We start from the raw sequence: 18526 nt of genomic DNA on the forward strand, positions 1-18526 counted from the left end.
CCACTACAGCTTATGTCAGCATAATTTACATTGCTCAGGGGGGTGAATAAATACCTCCCAGAATGACATAACTTACACTGACATAGCGCTGTCCACATCGGCACATGTTAGGGGGACAGCTTTTCCCACTGACATAGCTTCTGCTGCTTGTGGGGGCTGGAGAAGTTAAGCTGACAGGAGAGCTTTCTCCCGTTGGCTTAGAGCAGCTACATTAGAGAGCTTACCGAGGCACAGCTGCACTGCTGTAAACTCTACTGTAACCGTGCCCAGGCTCAGAGGTGGTAAAGAAAATGTTAAAAGCTTCTTGCCCTGACTCCAGCTGTTGGCATTTTAAGTTCCATGTGAAAGGCACAGTTTATCTACATGCTAACTCTGCTTAAGTCAAACCAAAAATATCAGATAAGGTATATGAGTAACAATGTATCATGAAGCAGTCTTCAGATGCAATTGTTTCCCAATATTAAGCTCCATCTACATAGTCAAAACAACAGTAAGGCAATGGATTTGAAAGTTGATTGGTAACATGGTTTTTAACCAGACTTACACAGTTCAGCCCAACTTACACAGATGGGTGTAAATTGTGGTAGTCTGCTTTGACAGCTGCCATTGGTTAATTCTGACTTGAGTCTCTTGGTGGGAGCTAAAAGAAGGTTCTTTGTGTAGGAGAAACACTTTTTTTCCCTTAAATGAAGATGTATAGTGAGAAAAGCTTTGCACATTCTACAACTCCTAGGTTACCTTTTTTTTTTTCCTGCAAAAGTTGTTTTCCTTTTAACAGGGTTTTACAGAAATCTAGCCAAACAGAAACTTACTTTCCTACCTGCTCATTTCACTATACTAAAAATTTGCAGCTGCCACTTCTCCCACTACAGCTGTAGTTGCAAAGCTGCCACTTTGTCCTCCTCATCCTGGAATTCTGATACCATAGGAGTGGGGTATTCACTTTTTAAAAGTTTGTCTGCCAAATCCATCAAGGATGGGGCTAGCAGAACTTGAGGAGTGTCACATTAAGTGGTCAAAGTAGAGCATGTAATAAAAAAAATTACACCAAGTATTAATTTTTTAATGCAGAACTATGTGAAAGCAATAGCTACTGAATTAAAACATCTATCCTAAGGTATTTTTTTAATATAGGACCAGCTCTTGTAAATTTCCATTACTGGAGTAAGAAGCCCACTTCTGCCCACACCTAGGATTGCCACTGTTTCTCTGTAGGATTGTAGGGAATTAAACAGAATATGCTCTTAGCCCCTACAGATGGATTTTTTATTTGTAAAAGGGATACCTTTACTTGGAGAAGATACAGTAAATGTAGACTTAGTAACTAAACAGCCAGCTTTTGGAGAGGATTCTGGGTTCAATGGACGTTACAATTTATAATCTAGCATCTTAGTGAGAAGTTGCCCAAATAATGAAGAACTGTCACCCAGCATCTCTCACAATTCCTGACATAGCCATAAGATTTCCCATTTCTTAGAGGAATAGTTCTCATTGTCCACAGACAAGTCAGTCAAGGAAATAGTGAGCCAGGGATACTCCCTCAATCTGCCATCTCCACCCCATCTTTTTCATCAAGTCATCCAGTTCCAATAACACCATAAAACAATTTGATACAAACAAATCTCTCATCTTTTGGATAGGAGAGTGATAACACTATCAGAAGAAAGGTTTTCAGGGCTCTCCTCCATCACCTTTGTACAGAAGTGCATGGGGGTTGGGGGTATCAGAGCCCTTTTCAACCCCAAAAGTCTCAATAAGTGGATGAAGAATATGAAGCATAGCTGGAGCCCCGACCTGTACCATGCAATCCCCTGCACTAGGACTTTGACTTCAGCGGATGCATATCCTCAGCCAACCGTACCACCTTAGACTTATGAGAATCACCTTCAGCAGAAAACTTTATCACTACTGAACGCTCCCATTTAGCCTGTCCTTGGCCCCCAGGATTTTTACAGAGATGATGGAGGTGGTGGTAATAGCAAGACTTAGGTTGCAGGGAACTAACTTGAACCCCTTCCTGGATGACATCCTAATCAGAACTCAATCACAGTTAACGGCGCACATGGCCACATATCAGATGTTGAATCTCCTCCAGGCTCAGCTTCATCATGAGTACCAAAAAAGTTCTCTGGTTCCATCCGGTAATGTATTTTCTTGCTCCAGAACTGTAGGAACCATACCATAGTCCTATGTCTACAACTGCTAGGACTCCTGGTGTCATACACTGGGATCATTCATGAGAATAATCACACATCAGAAGTCTTCAAGGCTTCATACCAAAGGTGTGGGACCACTCTCTAGAACACATGAAAGATCAAGTACAAGTTCCCACACAGATGTTCAACTCCTTACAATGGCTGTAAGCCTATGACAACGTCACAAAGACATGTCCATCTGCCGTCAAGATTCTATAGTCCAATTCCTCGCAACAAACATCAGCCTGGAGAGAAGCAGAGACCCAAACAGCCCAAGGCTCAGGAACAAGGAAGAAAGGGTTCACAGCATAAACCTCCCAGAGCTCAGAGAGTTCAAACTAAGCATGCAAAGATTCCAGCCCACCTTAAGGGGAAAAACCACATGCTGGTTCAAGCAAACAAGATAACTGCAGTCACATTTACACAGCCAAAGGGAACAAGAAGTCCAACATCACACGCAGAAGCAACGGCGATAATGAGGTGGGCAGAACAGTTCCACCTTTCCCCCTGCGCAATCCATATTATAGCAGAACTGAACCAAAAGCAGACTGGCTTAGCAGACACAGGGTCAACAACTCAGAGTGGTGCCTGAAGGAGGAGGTTTTCACTCTCATTGTTCAGACATTCGGTCTCCCTTCAACCGACCTATTTGCGAATCGTATGAACACTAAGAGGCCAAAATACTTCACAAGGGCAGCGGACTCCAGCTGCATGGAGACAGATGCTGTATTGCACAGTTGGCTGCAGAGCCTCCTTTACAAGTTTCCACCCTTTCCCGTACTGGCGAAGTCGGTTCAGAAAACAAAATGAGGATGGGCGACAGTGATACTGATAGCTCCCCATTGGTCGAGGAGACTGGCTCACAGAACAGATAGAGCTGATATTGGAGCCCCACTGGAAACAGGACATCCTCTTTGAAGGTCCTTTTCATCTGGACACAAAGCAGCTTCAGCTAAGCCTGAATATTGAGAGGGAACCACTAGTGACTAGAAGGTCTTAGTCTGTCCTTCATAGTCATTAAGACATTGCTTTCATCTAGGAGAATATATATACTAAAAGTGTATTCCTCTATCTGGTCCAGATTCAACAACTGGTGCCAGGAGCACGGTGCAAACCCCAAAAATCTGTAATTCCAAACATTCTGGACTTTCTCCAAGAAGGCATAGACAAATGCCTTCAGCCCAGTTATTTGTCAGGTGTCTGTTAGTAGCATGCAATTGCAGGATCCTCTGGCTCCCTGGCAAACAATCCAGATCTAGCCAGATTCCTTCAAGCAGTCCAAAGCTAGATCATCAAATCAAACCACTCTTCCCAAAATGGGACCCTCCGCTAGTTTTGAAGGTTCTGACAAGTCATCTCTTTGAGCCTCTGACTTCAGTGTTGGCCTATTTATCCATTAAGATTTGTTTCTTAGTAGCTGTCATGTCCACCAAGCAGGTGTCTGAGCTGGCAGCCTTATCTAGGAAGGAGCCTTACTGCAAGATCCATGAGGACAAGGTGGTGCTCAGGACACCAGAATCCTTTCTTCCTAAGGTAAATTCCTCCCTCCACACTTCTGAAGAGGATATATTTCCTTCGTCTGTCCAAAACCATAACATCCAACTGAAAAGGAGTGGCACACCTTAGAAGTCAGAAGTGTGTTGAAACTCTCTCTAAGGTGTACAGAATTCAGAAGATCAGGTTCCCTGGTCATATCCTTTTGCCTGAAATGCCAGGGAATCAGAACTTCCAAGTTCTCTGTTGCTAGGTGGACTATATATTGTGGAAGCTTACAGATCAGTAGAGGCTCCTGTCCCAGAAGGGTCAAGGCATGCTCCAGGAGATCCTGAGCAACCTCATAAATGGAACAAACAAGTGTGTCGCCATTGGAAATTTGCAAAGTGGCCACTTGGTCTACAGGTAACACTTTCTTTAAGCACAAGATTGATCTTCTGCAGAGGACCTGCAGGAAGGTGCTACAGTTGCTGGCCCAGAGATAAGCGAGCTCACAGAAAAAGGGGAGTGTTTCTTTTCTGACAAACTTTTCCTTCATAACCTTCCCTATATCTGTTCACTCACTTGTACTAGATACCCAGAATTGGGGGAGATGCTGGGCTGCAAAATAGGAAATTTCCTTTTTTATTTTTTTCCTGCTAGCAGTCTCTCCCACAATTCTATCCTCCCTGGATGGCTCATGAGTCAGGCGTCAGGTATTAAGTGGAATCATTATCATGTGACTGTCTTCCTTGATCTAATGTGTATAGTCATCTTATCTCTGGAATATTTGTTCATGATGTTATGCAAATTTTACAGCTTGGTAATAACTCATCTGGCTAAAAGCAGGAGTGGGGGTGTGACTAGACCATGTCATGCCAAAACACTGGATCTGTCTCTGTGAGCTGCAGAGAGGGGAAAGCAACCCAGATGTCCAGAATTGAGGGCTATGCTGCTAGCAGAAAGGAAATTATGTATACGTTTTCCATTCCTATGCATGAAGCAGGTAGGATTCACTGCAGGCAAGAGTCTGAACCTGGCCCTACCCTCTGCTCTGTTGCATCATTTCCAAAATTACCCAGACGATTCGCTAGGCTGGTCCTGAAAGGCACCTGCTTGCTCACTGGCTTATCTACTAAGTTAAGTGCAGTGTAGATGTTTGGGTTTGGGCTGGAGCCTACACCACCACTAAACAGTCCTTAACCCGAGCTCCCTGAGCCTGAGTCACCTGGCATGGGCCAACTGTGGGTTTTTAATAGCAGTATAGACATAACCCAAAGTGCTGACAGAGCTACAACTTACACACAGTGGCAGACCACGTGTCACATAGGGACAAGGCTAATTAGTTCCAACTCCCAACAGTGTGATGGTTTCGCTTTTACACTCTTTTGGAAGTTACGTCTGTGTTTGAGCTTGGACTAGTGCAGTGCTGCACTTTATCTAGGACTGCCTAAGAAAGTCAGCCATAATCTGCAGCTTGCACAGAGCCCAGCAGAAGGATTGTACCTACCACCATCTGCTTCTTCACAGGTGGCGTCCAAGTGGAAGAGAATTAAAATCCAAAAATTAGGTACTCTAGTATCTAGACAAGGGAATTCATGGCACACACATCAAAAGCCAGGAGCTAATGAAGATAGTTTTTGCCCTCAAAAGAGCCATTTGCTATCATGAACCACACAAGAGCAGATACCCAAATAAAAATAATAAAGACTGTCAACTTTACTAAACAGCTAAAGCCAATAAAGATTTATTCAAACCATTACAGGCACTTGTAACATGAATGTTTCAGCTCGAATAGTGCATATACTGTATTTGCAGACTTATTGGAATTTTCATTGCTCTTCGTGAAGAAGGGCCCAATTCTGCAGACTTTACACTTCAAATGAATTCATTGGCCTGCAGTGTTAACTTTAGAGCAGCTACCCACAGTGCAACTGGCAGATAAATGAATTGCATAGCTGGGCCTTGCAAATCTCTGTTCAATATAAGAAAATATAAATTGCTTCAGTGTGTTTTTTTAAATGTGAGAACTAATAAAATGTCTTCAGAGCAGTCATCTATTGAAATAAGAGACCAAAATAATTCGATTTTTATATATATATGTATATATATATATATATAATTTAAAACTATTCTGTACCAGTACAATATATTAATTTTACAAATGTAAAATTTATCAACTGTTAAAGCATTTGCAAAACCACACATCCTACTGTAGCTTTATTGCACAATATCTATGAAAATATTAATTTTTAAATTAGAAAACAAATGCTTTCAATATAGAAGAGACAATCTGATTTAAAGACAGTAAGAAAATCTACTAAGAAAATAACAAACTTTCACAGGATACCAAGCTCAACAGGTGCATCTGTAGGCCCAGTTTACAATACAGTTTATAGTCAGTACTGGATGCTTTAATACAATTCTTGTATTGTACCTTTATAGTTATAAATCTAAATGTAATTCAGACTGGTTTCAGATATTAAGCATTGAGGCAATTCTAATGTTAACATTTTGAATACCTTTAGTACCACAATAACTACTTCCAACTAATTTCTGGCATCTACTTGTTGAATAGAATTGTGATTTAACACTGCACAGGTATTTTGCAAGAATATGTTTGTCACAACTCAGTTATTTTCAACTTGATAACTACTGCACTTTGCCATGTAACATCTGTACATATAAAAACACCAAGTTAAAGTTGAGCCTTCATAAAACCAGTTTATAAATTTCAATTATAAAATTAATGTCAAGTGACAATTTCTTTTTTGAACTGTATTAATTTCTCTCTCTATTAGAAAGGTAAGAGTACCTCCTATATGTAGTGTAAGCAGTAGTACACAGAAGTGCTTGATTTGATACTTATGATGTATTAACATGATCTGTGTAACTTTTTAAATATACTCCTGGGTCTAAATATTCTAAATATCATTTTAATTAATAAAATGTTTACAGCGGAACTTAGTAGAAAATCCAGTTTAGGCAAATACATAAACTAGAGGCTGTGATATGGTAACATTTTGGTATGTACTTAAGCAACAGTCTTCATGATCTGTGTTGGGAACTCTAAAGAATGTATCAGTTAAAAGACCAGGAAATGGGATAGTTCACTGAAGTACATCCAAAACATATCCCTACTAAAGTAAAGTATGTGACTATAGTATATGCCTACCACAGTTTTTGAGTTATTTGGGGAACTTATGTCCTGCATAAGCAAAGTCAATATGATTTTTTTGTTTAAATAGTGGTTATGAAATCACAAGTTATTTGCAGGTAGATATTTATCAAAAACAAAATCCATAGAAAAGTTTGCATCTATATAGGATTTTTTCCTAAAGATTCAAAGCAATTCCTTTCCAGAATAAGTTGCTTTTCTCTCTCATAGCGTCTCAACTAGCTGACTGCTTCTTTTAAAAAATAATATAAAGGACTCTACAATGAAACGTAGAGACAAAACATATTTCAGTGCCTCTTAAATTGTAATTTTCCCTTAATGTTTTGTTTTTACTGGAAAAAAATAAAACTTCTTCAAATATATACTGCATTAGATAAGCTAAAACATTCATTGCATGGGAATTTCTGATTCCAAATCCCCAAACATGTGCAAATTCCCATATGAAAGTTTTGGGGATATCCAATAAAAAGCCTATTCTTGATCATACTGCAAATATGTATGCAAAAGAAATTTTAAAGTAATGTTAAATACATTATAAAGCTTCATTTTAATAAAATAAACATTTTCTGTAACTTCAGTATAATACATGTTTGCAAAACTAAAAGGGCTTTTAAAAGTGCTAGTTAAAATACACAGAGGTTTTTTGAACATACATGTGTTAAGTCCCAAATCTACATGAAGGTGAATAGCATACTGTGCCTATAAGTTAGGCACACTGATTGGTTGAAAGAAACAACTGTCACTTGTCAATTAATCCAGCTTCTTTAATTTTCGTGTAGAAGAATTTCTCCAATATATTGGCACATTTGTAGTATTCACTCTCAGGGGGGTTGTACTCTCTGCAATTTGTAAAGACCCGTTGCAAGTCTGCCATGAATAATTTCTTAGACACGTAGTACCTATTCTTGAGTCGTTCACTCATGGTTTTCAGATCTGTACAGGAAAAAAAACATTAGCAATCTGATTCCTATAATACTAAAGACACATACAGTGCTTGGGATACGCAATCTTTGCCATCAGCTCATTTCTTCAATGGAAAATTACTAATTCTTAATTACTTTTATTCCCTTAGGGCCTGATCCTGCTCTCATTGAAGTCAATAGCAAAACTTAACAGGAGTGCAGGATCAAGCCCTGCGTCACATAAGCATCTTTTCCACTAACAATGAATGCAATTCTGCAGTGCCTAAAATGTCTCAATGTATAGGTTAAGGCATACTTGCTGTTCTCCTGATACTCTTCTTTGTCTCTGTAAGGCCCTGATCCTATAAGGCGTTGAGTCTCCTCAACCTCAGAAGTTGAGCTCACCACCTTGAAGGATGAGGCCCTACAGTATGTGAATAAAAAGTTCAAACTGTCATGTAATTTCTAGGTATCTGCATTAACAAAACCAGCATCAGGTTAATCAACATAAGCCATTCAGTTTGAATACAGCAAAGAATGCACCTCTCTCTATTACATATGGTAAGTAAAAGTGCATAGAAGTAATATACTGTGCCCAGAGCTAATCACTAATGCTATTTTATATTTTAGTGAAGAGGAAAATCAAGTAAAATATACAGCGTTTTTATGAAACAAGATTTCTGTTTTTCAGCAATCTAAGCAAGTGCATTTTACTGTCTACTGTTCAGCAGCTTTGAAACAAAGTGATGAAAGTCCTCCACTATTTTTGCTCACAAAACGTCAATGAACTCAACACACATCTAGACCTTACAATCCACAGTTCAACACTAAGGTCTTGTTAAAACCTCGTTTCTATTTTAGAGGTGCTAGTACTGGATATAAAAATTCGGAGGTAGTGACGTGCTTGCTGTGTGCATTGGTCTAACCATATAGCCAGAATGCTTTTCCAGTTCACAGCTATATCATAGCAGTGCTGGAGTGCAGGCTCTAGAAACATGAAAGAAAAAAAATTAATATTTTAATAAAATATCTAATCAGTGCACCAGAAAAATCTTACTCATTGCCAAGGACCATGCATAATCCACTGCTCGCAGTGGAGATGCTGGCACATTCCCTGTAAAGCCATGAGATCCCTAAAGAAGAATGCACAGCCTCAAAAATGACATTCATGTCTCAGTTACAGTGGAGTGATAGTATCAGACCCTGCAGAAATAAAGATACTACGAGCTTTTTTCACTGGTCCTTCTGCCTTTGATCTGCAAAAAAGAGGACACTCCAGTCAGGAGACACGCCCTACGTGAATTATGACTAATGTGAAATTCTTTCAGAAAAGAAGAATGGGTATGCTGAGTACCCACAAATAGCCTGGAAATCTTAGCTGCATAATTCTGCCATTTGCTAGTCTTGTTGCACAGCATTCTACAAAAGCAACAGCTAACAGACACTCATGCTTCCACCTATGAATAGCAATGAAGCAAAAAAACCTCAGTAACAACTACTATAAAGGCAAAGGCTTATCCACTTCCTGTCATTTTGTACCTCCAACAACCTGGAACACTGCATTTATCTAACATCTAACAACTGTGAGCTTTCTGTCCTACTTACACCTGTGCTCTTTTTTGGGGCCAGGGCTTGAGATCCTGACAAAGTTTTCACAAAGGCAAGCTCCTACTGTCTTTAGCAGAATGTAACTCAACCATACATGTAAGTAAACTATTTTATTGTCTCTCTGACAGTAATCCAGCGACACTTTAGTCTCCATTTTTACCAGTTTTTTTCATTAAATGAGTAAATGTGATCAAAAATTATTAATTAATGGACATCTTCCATATATTAAAAATGGGTAAAGTCATTAAAACACTGGTTCTTTATCTGAGTATACAGTCAAAATTTTCATCCCAATTCCTCAGAGGTTTTTTTCCTCCCAATTAGATATAACAATATTTGTACAGTCTGCATATAACACACACAAAGCAACCACTGAGCTATGATTTCATGTCTCTCTTTCTGGAGCAATCCACAAATAACTAAAGCACACATCAGTTTAGGGAGACATTTCAAATGTTGCTAAACTTGATTTGTAAACTCCTTGATTTGTATGTTTTATTTAGTTGAACATAATGAAATATTCACCCAAATAAAACATACAAATCAATGAGAGAGAGAGAGAGGAATAAAAATTGCTGACACAGACTGCCTGGCTGTGAAAGAATCTCCGCTGAATCTCTGTTTTAATTTTTATGAAACGCATTATTAAATTAATGGCATAAACGTCTTTAGATTGTAGAAAAAAATTAATGCAGACATATGTGAACAATACACACACACCTACACAAATTAGGTGTATCTTTCAGATTTCGGTCAAATTGCTATTTGGGCCACAGTTCTGCCTATGTCAAAACAGAGCTGCATAGCATTTTTAAGTGCCAGCTAGATCCCCAAAGTCCCTTAAATCTAGTTTGTGAAGGAAGACTATGAATGTTATTGGCAGTGGGGAAAATTCCAGTAGGATGATGTCAGACCTCAGCTTTCTGCTACTGGAATCACTTTCTTAGTGGCAAATGTAGTGTAGGGAAAAAGAGAAAAACAGCCACTAGAATGTGTAAGTCACTGATTCTACAAGCCAAAGCCACTGCCAAAAGTAATAAAACATTTTATGTAAATAAATTCTACCAGTGACCCCAAATTTACAAGCAAATACAGCGCACAATAAGTAGGAATATGCAAAAATGTAACACGAAAGTATGCCAATATGTTCGTTACACCAAATTGAGGACATTTCAGCATGTAAACAGGTAAGTGACGGTGGGAAGAGAACTGAAGCGTGAAGGCAGTGTGTTACCACTACAAGGGTTTGGAGCAGTGTTAGGGCTCCTTTCTGGGCCTTGAATGAGGTACACATCTTTGGAGAAATGAAGGGAACACCATGTTTCTTATATGGAATATTGGCAGCACTGAACCTTGAGTTCACAAAAACTAGGAATTGTGTAGTATATGCCAGCTGTATACAAGTCAAGCCCTTCCCACCCTGGACACTCAGACCTTGTCAGACAAAAGTTGAACAGATTTTTCGGTAAATGTGTTTAGAAACAGATTTAGTCAGATTAGTGCAATCCACCTTCTGAGGGCATTCTTAAATCAGATTAAGAGTACCTTGTATCGATTTAGCTAAAGTTGATTGCTTGCTGACATTAGCTTAGGTTATGTCTACGTTTAAACCATTACAGCAACACCTGCAGCACTGCTGTGTAGCCACTCACTACAGCAAATGGTGGGGTTCTCCTATCACTCTTGTTAATCCACTTCCCCAAGAGGCGGCAGCTGGGTGAAGGAAAGAATTCTTCAGTTGACCTAGCGCTGTCTATATTGGGAGTTAGGTAGGCTTAACTACATTGCTCAGGGGTGTGGGTTTTTCACACCTGAGTGAAGTAGTTGGGTCGACTTAACTTTTTAGTGTGGACCTGGCCTAAGACAACATCTGACCAATTTAAGCCAATTTAAGAGGGTCTAACACACGGCCTTGCACTGATGTAGCTAAATCTGCTTAAACTTATTTCGTTAAATCAGCACAACTTGTGTGTGCAGGCCTGGCCACAGCACTGTGAAACGTAGTCCTCAAGCTAATATCATGTTCAGCTCATGTGGGGATGATTGGTACCTTTAGGATTCAGACTGATTTGGGGAAAAACATAAATGGTATTAATTCTACAAAGGATGCACATAGAAAAAGATTAACAGGTTGTACTAGTTTAACCAGAACACTCTTTTGTCATGAAATCAAACAGTATAATCTAGCTCCAACATTGGTGTAGAGTCTTCCCATTCATCTGACAGGGACGTTATCATCAAACTTAGCTATGACCAGCAAAACTAGAAGTGTCTTCCATTTAGTCATGCACCCTGAACTACCACAGGTGAACAGGAAAAATCACATGAAATAAGGCAGCACCATTTAGAAATGATGAAGTTTAGAAAAATAAGTATCTGCAAAAGCACTCGGAATAACAGTGGAAACCAGATAAACCCAGGCTAGTTATCTATCTTTGGGACTACGTTCAGAGAAAGATCTGCCTTTGGACGTAGTCAGAAAACCTACGTCCACACCAGAAAACCAACCCATAGAATGTGTTGCAATTTAGCCGTCACAGGAACTTTTAAAAAAGAGAACATTATTGTGAGTGTTTTACGTTTGATAACGCAAGGATGTAGAAATCTGGCAAAACACATTCATCCCACACAAGAAAAACACAAAGCTGAGGGCTGTTTATCTTTTATCATTGTTGATATGTTCAATCACATGATGATTTTTTTAAAGTGTCAGTATATTGGCAGTCAGAAGGAGGACAGTACAATGTGCAGGCTCACAAATCAAAAACTCTGAGCTTTCAGTTGTTTGGTGTTGGGAAGCTAAACTTATCTTCGCCTTAAAATGAAGGCTGACAGAGTTTGTTTATTTTATCCACAGCACGGGACATTTTAAAAAATGAAGGCTAATATTTAGATTTTGGGCTTGCCAATCCAGGCAGTAAGTGTGCTTTACCATCATAAAACTGTTCCGAGTAAATGGTGGCCTAAACTCTGTGCACAAAGCAGGTTCATAATATTTAGCAATATGGCATTCATTTTCGTCACTGGTAGAGAAGAGAAAATGAAATACCTTTGCTTTAAGAGGATACTGGAAGGTGATTATTATTTTATACAAACACATATATTTCCTATATGGAAAGGATTAGTTCAGTACAATAATCATTAAGCCAGATTGGTGGGTATGTTCCTAGTAACTAATCGAGGACACCACAGAAAAGCTAGGTATTGCCATCTCTACTCTTTAGAATGACCACACCACACCTTAAGCCTGTGGTGGCAGGGGCGTTGTCTGGCTTGCTGGGGGAAGCACTAACCTCTTTAAGGGCAGAGGCATGGACGTTGCTGCAGATTCAGAGCAGGTTAGCCTGGGCACGCGGACTCATCCCCCGCAGGTGACCAGAAGAGTGGGGCGTACATAGATGCAAGACAAGCAGGAAAAGCTCTCTTTTATCCGGACCAGGCAGAGCAGCACCCACCCTCCCAGCCATAAAAGTGGTGAAAGACCAAGTTTGGTCAGGATCTATTGTGGGCACTGCACTAAAGGCTCCTTTCTTGGGGTGGGGGTGTGGGTGGGGGAGATTGGAAAAGCAATTTTTCCTCACCACCAGATTGGCCAAGACAGAGTGTGTGTGGGGGAGGGGGGTCACCTTCCCCACAGCACATTTGGGGGGTGGGGGTGGGTGCTTAGTTGAAGTGAGCATAGAACAGGAGTTTGGTTGTGATGTCGCAACTCATTCTGTAAGCCTGGGACGAATGCCCAGTGCATGTACTCTGCAGGGAGAGAACACAGTGATCAGATAAATGGTTTGGTAAAGGATTTGAAGGAGGTGTTTGTTAAAAGAGCAGAAACAGGAGTGGGGCAGAAGGGGAGGCGCCTATGATTGGCACGACAGGGAGCCAACCAGTCCCCCCCTTGATAGCCCACTTTTACCCTCTGTCTGGCCCAGCAGGGAGCAAACACTCCCACCCCTTATATAGCCCACTTTAACCCTCATTCGAGGTGGGAGGATCTTAAGGACCCAGCAGCCAGTTGGCTGGGGACCAGGATGAAAAGTGGCGAGGCTGATGGAAGCCCTCCCCCGACCCTATGCAGACACTGAAATGGTCATAGAGTTACCTGCACTGTACACTTTTATCTGCCGGGTGCACCCAGCCAGTTGTTAATAAAGTTGCGGCCTAAATGAAACCACATCCAGTGTCTCCTGTCCTTTCGGTATAGCCAAACAGAGGGCTTTCTTTGCCCTACAGACTGATTCACACAGATACCAACAGTGGTCTCAATGAAGCTGTGTTCTGTTCTCTGATCACAAGAGAAAATGCTGTGACTTGAAGCAGTAAGAGAGGGAGGAATGATATTGTAAGGCAATGAATGCATAGTTTGATTCAGTTTTAGTTCTGTAGTGCCACAAAGCAAATAAGCATTAGTTTAGAACAGGATGGAATCACTATCTAGGACTGTAAAGCATAGCAGCCAAAGGCAATGTAAACATTCAATTTTTTTCTCATTAGCACTTGTGTTGCAATAGAAGGGCCATAAAAAACACACACCCTGATTTTCAAGTTCTCAAAATAAAAATGTTGTAAGACTGGTTATGATAATTAGCACGTCTGCTGAGCTTAAACTGAAACAAGCACTTGATTTAAATTTAAATTACAAGTTAAATGAGTGAGGAGGAGGGACGGACAGGAGGGCAGGACATAATTGGGGCCAAGTCAAGAGACCATCACTCTGTTGCCCCTCCTGCTGACCAGAGTGGGGGAGGAGGTGTATGTGTGTAGGGGGGGATATTTATACTCAGCCAGTCACAGAGAGGCCCTTTTTTATGCTGTTTGCGGTTTTTTGCCTTCCCCACAGCAGGTCTGGGACACAGTGGGGCAGAGGGGATAGGTTATAATGTTGCAACTTGGTACACAAAACTTGCAGTAGATGTCCAGTGCAGGTAATCACTATGGAAGGGACATGGTTACTGGATAAAATGGACTGGAAAAGGATTTGAAGGAAAGCATCCCTTAAAGGAGCTGAGGAAGGGGGTTTGAGGCTCCTTCATCTTGCATAGTAGGGAGTTGACCTCCTTCCTTTCATAACTCCCTTTCACCTCAGGCGAGGGGAGAGGTCCCAGCAGCATGATGGCTGGGACCAGATTGGGTGTTATGTAGAAATGATTAAGGAAAGAATGAGGACTTGCGCTGTAGAATTTACTGCCAGCTACTCCCAGATATTTCAAATGAACAAAGTTTTGGCCTAATGGAACCACACCCATTGCCTCCTGTCTTTCTTCCAGCACAACTGGACAATTGGACCTAGGCTTCTAAGTCACTTACGTGAGTCTGGAAATGTTGTCTCTGGGTTTTTTAAAAAGTTAGATAAAAATACACAACAAAATATGCAATGACAAATTACCCTTCGTGTAAGATCATACCTCCAAAGGTTTCTTAACCCATACAGTCAGTTAAAAGGTGCTGGAACAGACCCAGTTTAAGAGGTTGCTGGGAGCCTCTCAGGTACTGTAATATTTTGTGCTTTCTTACAGGAGTACATAATATAGATGCTTCACTGAGGTTACGAACTATTCATACATTTCAACTGATAGCAATATATTTTTGCAACTGCTGAGTTGCAAACTATCGCACTGCAAGCAATACATTAGAAAACGTTTGTAATAAATCTTGATGACTATACTTGTCTCACATGTCTCCAGCTAGAGAGATCTGTAAGTTTATACTTTAAAAATGTTAATGGCATTACCCATGGGAAACCTTATAACTTCATAATATCCAGGAGCTTCTGTTCTCTTCACAGGTTCCATGAAGGGCCAAGCGCTTTGATGGCTCTTTGGTAAAGAAAAAAGTAAGGTATCTAATATGGAAACTCCATATTGGAAATCATTTCAAAATCTTTAAAGTAGGTAAACTAAAACTAATACCCACCTTCACCTGCTGCAGGATGGTTTTTAATGTGCTGTAAAGCTGATCTGGATCTTTGGGTTCTTTACTTGAAAGAAAATATTAACAAAGAAGATAAGCTTTATCTCTTATGTTCATTTTCTACAATGCTATACATTTCATAAGAGCAACTCACAAATTTACAACATTTTATCACTAATGGAAAAATAAGACCCAAGAGCTATTCTACAGCAGCTTCCTTATCTCCGTTTTGTGATAGATGGAAAGAAATATTTCAAAGTTACTCAGTTTAGAGACGTTTGTTCTCAAAGGATTCCCAAACTGCTTCATCATTATCCTTAGTCCAAGTAGTACTTACCCTCTGTCTTTTCCACTTGGTTTCCAGCCAGTCTCTCCTGCACACCAACAAAATTAAACATTACATGAGAACTACTTCAGGTTGAAAGTTAATATGAATCTAAAAAGTTAATAAAATTACAGTACTCCCTCAATAAAACGCTTTCTAAAGACTAATCCTAATAAAACTACAGCACTCTAGCTCCCACCCCATTTAATTTCCTACATACCACACATTCAAGTATACTGTAACATGCTCTACAAGGAATGCACTGGTTTTTAAAAATTCTTTACCATCTTTTATCATTGCATCTAGCCTCTTCTATGTAAAGAAAATAGAAGTAAAAATGATTCAACACAATAATTTCCTATGGACATAAAATATATTACACAGACAACTGAAAAAATAACTGGTTGTAGCTTTGTTGTGCCCTGATTCAAATCAGTATCTATTTAGCCCAGGACTGTATTGTGGTCTAGAATTGTAGACATAAGATGGACTCAGAGGGAAAATGCCGATTGCACTGTGAAGCAAAACAAAGGGGGCAGAATTAAATAAATGTATGTAGAGAAGCACTACACTAGAATACCTTAGGGAAGTCTCTAAGCCAGAAGTGAACAATTGTACTAGAAACAGATCCAGCCTGTCTTATATCAGATTAATAGGATAATTGAATCCTGTTCAAAAGACAATACTTGGCAAATTCAAATTTCTCTAATCTTGGGCCTTGTCTGTTTTGATGTAGCTCCACATTAACAAAGGGAGGTTGATACATACTAATTCCAGGAATGCTTTCTATAGGAATCTGTCGTACTCCATCTTTGAAGCAGGAAAGGCCAGGATAGACTTTTCGAATCTGCGCTTGTTTCCTTTCAATCAGCTTTTTAATGATCTGTAATAATATTGCAGAGAAAAGGGGGGGACGACACAATTTTAGTTTTGAAAGTCAAGGAAAGTAGTTGACTGGCTCAAAGGCAAAGTGGTAGAACATTAAAGAAAACCATGGCAGTGAGAAACATAACAGGCCCCTGATCTCACAGAGTCCCACTGAAATCAGTGAGCATTTTGGGTGCACAAAGAATGCAGGATTGACCCCGTCAATAAATGTTTTACTAAATGAGAACACTGTTTATACTCCCGATTTTAGAAAAACCTGTTCCATTTCAAAATCTTAAACTGTGGAAGGTGCTTCTACGTTAATGAGCTGCCATTTTACTCATGTTTCCCCCCCAAGGAAGTCTAGATTGTGTCTAGACACAAATTCAGTTCAAAATCTGATGCATAAAAAGGTCAAGAGACTGCCCCAATCGGAAGATAAATTCTATTCTATTTTTTCCCCTTTGGTTATCTCAGTTCTAAGTAATTTGGTTTTCTGCTCTTGATGTACATTAAAATGCTTAACTACACTTTCTCTCTCAAACATGTCATGGTCAAGATGACTGCTTCCTGTTTAATTGTTCTTTTATACATTTAAGACACTTAATATTGGTTATTTACTTACCTTTTTAATTAGTTAGTGATCACAATATCTTTTAAATTACAATAGTTTTCTTTAATAGTTAATCTGGACATTTAAGTCATGTTAATTAGACTTCAAAGACAACAGGTCATCAAGGTGATTTGGGATTTTTCATTCCTCCCAGAACTATTGTTTTCTGTTTATTTACAAACTATGCCAGACAGCAGCGTGTTGGTTCACATTCAGAACCTTCTTCTTTGCAGCCACAGGAGTACAACCCAATTCTTTAAATGGAAGCTTAAATTCTGTACAAGCTGATAGAACTAGAAAATACTACAGATACCTAAATTGAGAAGAAATCTGAAATTTCATCTGGCTGCCTGATTAGCTCAAAAATATGTTTTGTAATACACAGCATATATGTCAAATTCAAGCTGCCCTGAGGTTCTGAAAGTTAGCTACTGTGCAGAAAAACTTTTTGCTCAAAAGGGCAAAATGTGAGAAAAATCTAAACAGATACAGGTAGTTCAATGTCATGAAATATACTACCATAATCAGATGGGATGACTATAGTTATCTACATCAGGGTGGATTTGATTTAAATCACTAGTCAGGAAGACTTGATTTAATCATGGATTTCTACATAAAAGTGCATTCTTGTTGATTGTTATAGCCTTAATACATATTCTTCACAGGTAGAGAAACTTCATTAAAATATTCCCAAACTGGGTCTCTTTTATGGCCTGCTGCCATTATAGGTGTCATAAATATAAAGGGAAGGGTAAACCCCTTTGAAATCCCTCCTGGCCAGGGGAAAGCTCCTCTCACCTGTAAAGGGTTAAGAAGCTAAAGGTAACCTCGCTGGCACCTGACCAAAATGACCAATGAGGAGACAAGATACTTTCAAAAGCTGGGAGGAGGGAGAGAAACAAAGGGTCTGTGTGTCTGTCTATATTCTGTCTTTGCCGGGGATAGACCAGGAATGGAGTCTTAGAACTTTTAGTAAGTAATCTAGCTAGGTACGTGTTAGATTGTGATTTCTTTAAATGGCTGAGAAAAGAACTGTGCTGAATAGAATAACTATTTCTGTCTGTGTATCTTTTTTGTAACTTAAGGTTTTGCCTAGAGGGGTTCTCTATGTTTTTGAATCTAATTACCCTGTAAGGTATCTACCATCCTGATTTTACAGGGGGGATTTCTTTATTTCTATTTACTTCTATTTTTATTAAAAGTCTTCTTGTAAGAAAACTGCATGCTTTGTCATTGTTCTCAGATCCAAGGGTTTGGGTCTGTGGTCACCTATGCAAATTGGTGAGGCTTTTTATCCAACATTTTCCAGGAAAGGGGGGGTGCAAGTGTTGGGAGGATTGTTCATTGTTGGTAAGATCCAAGAGTCTGGGTCTGTAGTCACCTAGGCAAATTGGTGAGGCTTTTTACCAAACCTTGTCCAAGAAGTGGGGTGCAAGGTTTTGGGAAGTATTTTGGGGGGAA

General features: G+C 39.7%; 1 protein-coding gene across 2 annotated transcripts in view; it reads right to left on the reverse strand.

Annotated features, from left to right (window-relative positions):
• Positions 1-5812: 5812 nt before the first annotated feature.
• The window catches only part of KAT2B (lysine acetyltransferase 2B), a 67782-nt gene continuing 55068 nt past the window's right edge, over positions 5813-18526 (reverse strand). For both annotated transcript variants that reach the window (XM_084618089.1, XM_084618088.1), the window contains exons 14-18: positions 16354-16468; positions 15598-15634; positions 15264-15327; positions 15082-15166; positions 5813-7779 (exon numbers count right to left, since the gene is read on the reverse strand). In XM_084618089.1, the coding sequence (XP_084474215.1) occupies positions 7586-7779; positions 15082-15166; positions 15264-15327; positions 15598-15634; positions 16354-16468 (495 nt within the window). In that variant the 3' untranslated portion in view covers positions 5813-7585. The remainder of the gene's footprint in view (positions 7780-15081; positions 15167-15263; positions 15328-15597; positions 15635-16353; positions 16469-18526) is intronic.

This window comes from Lepidochelys olivacea (assembly GCF_965140295.1).
Source record: "Lepidochelys olivacea isolate rLepOli2 genome assembly, chromosome: 2".
NCBI classification, from domain to species: domain Eukaryota; kingdom Metazoa; phylum Chordata; order Testudines; family Cheloniidae; genus Lepidochelys; species Lepidochelys olivacea.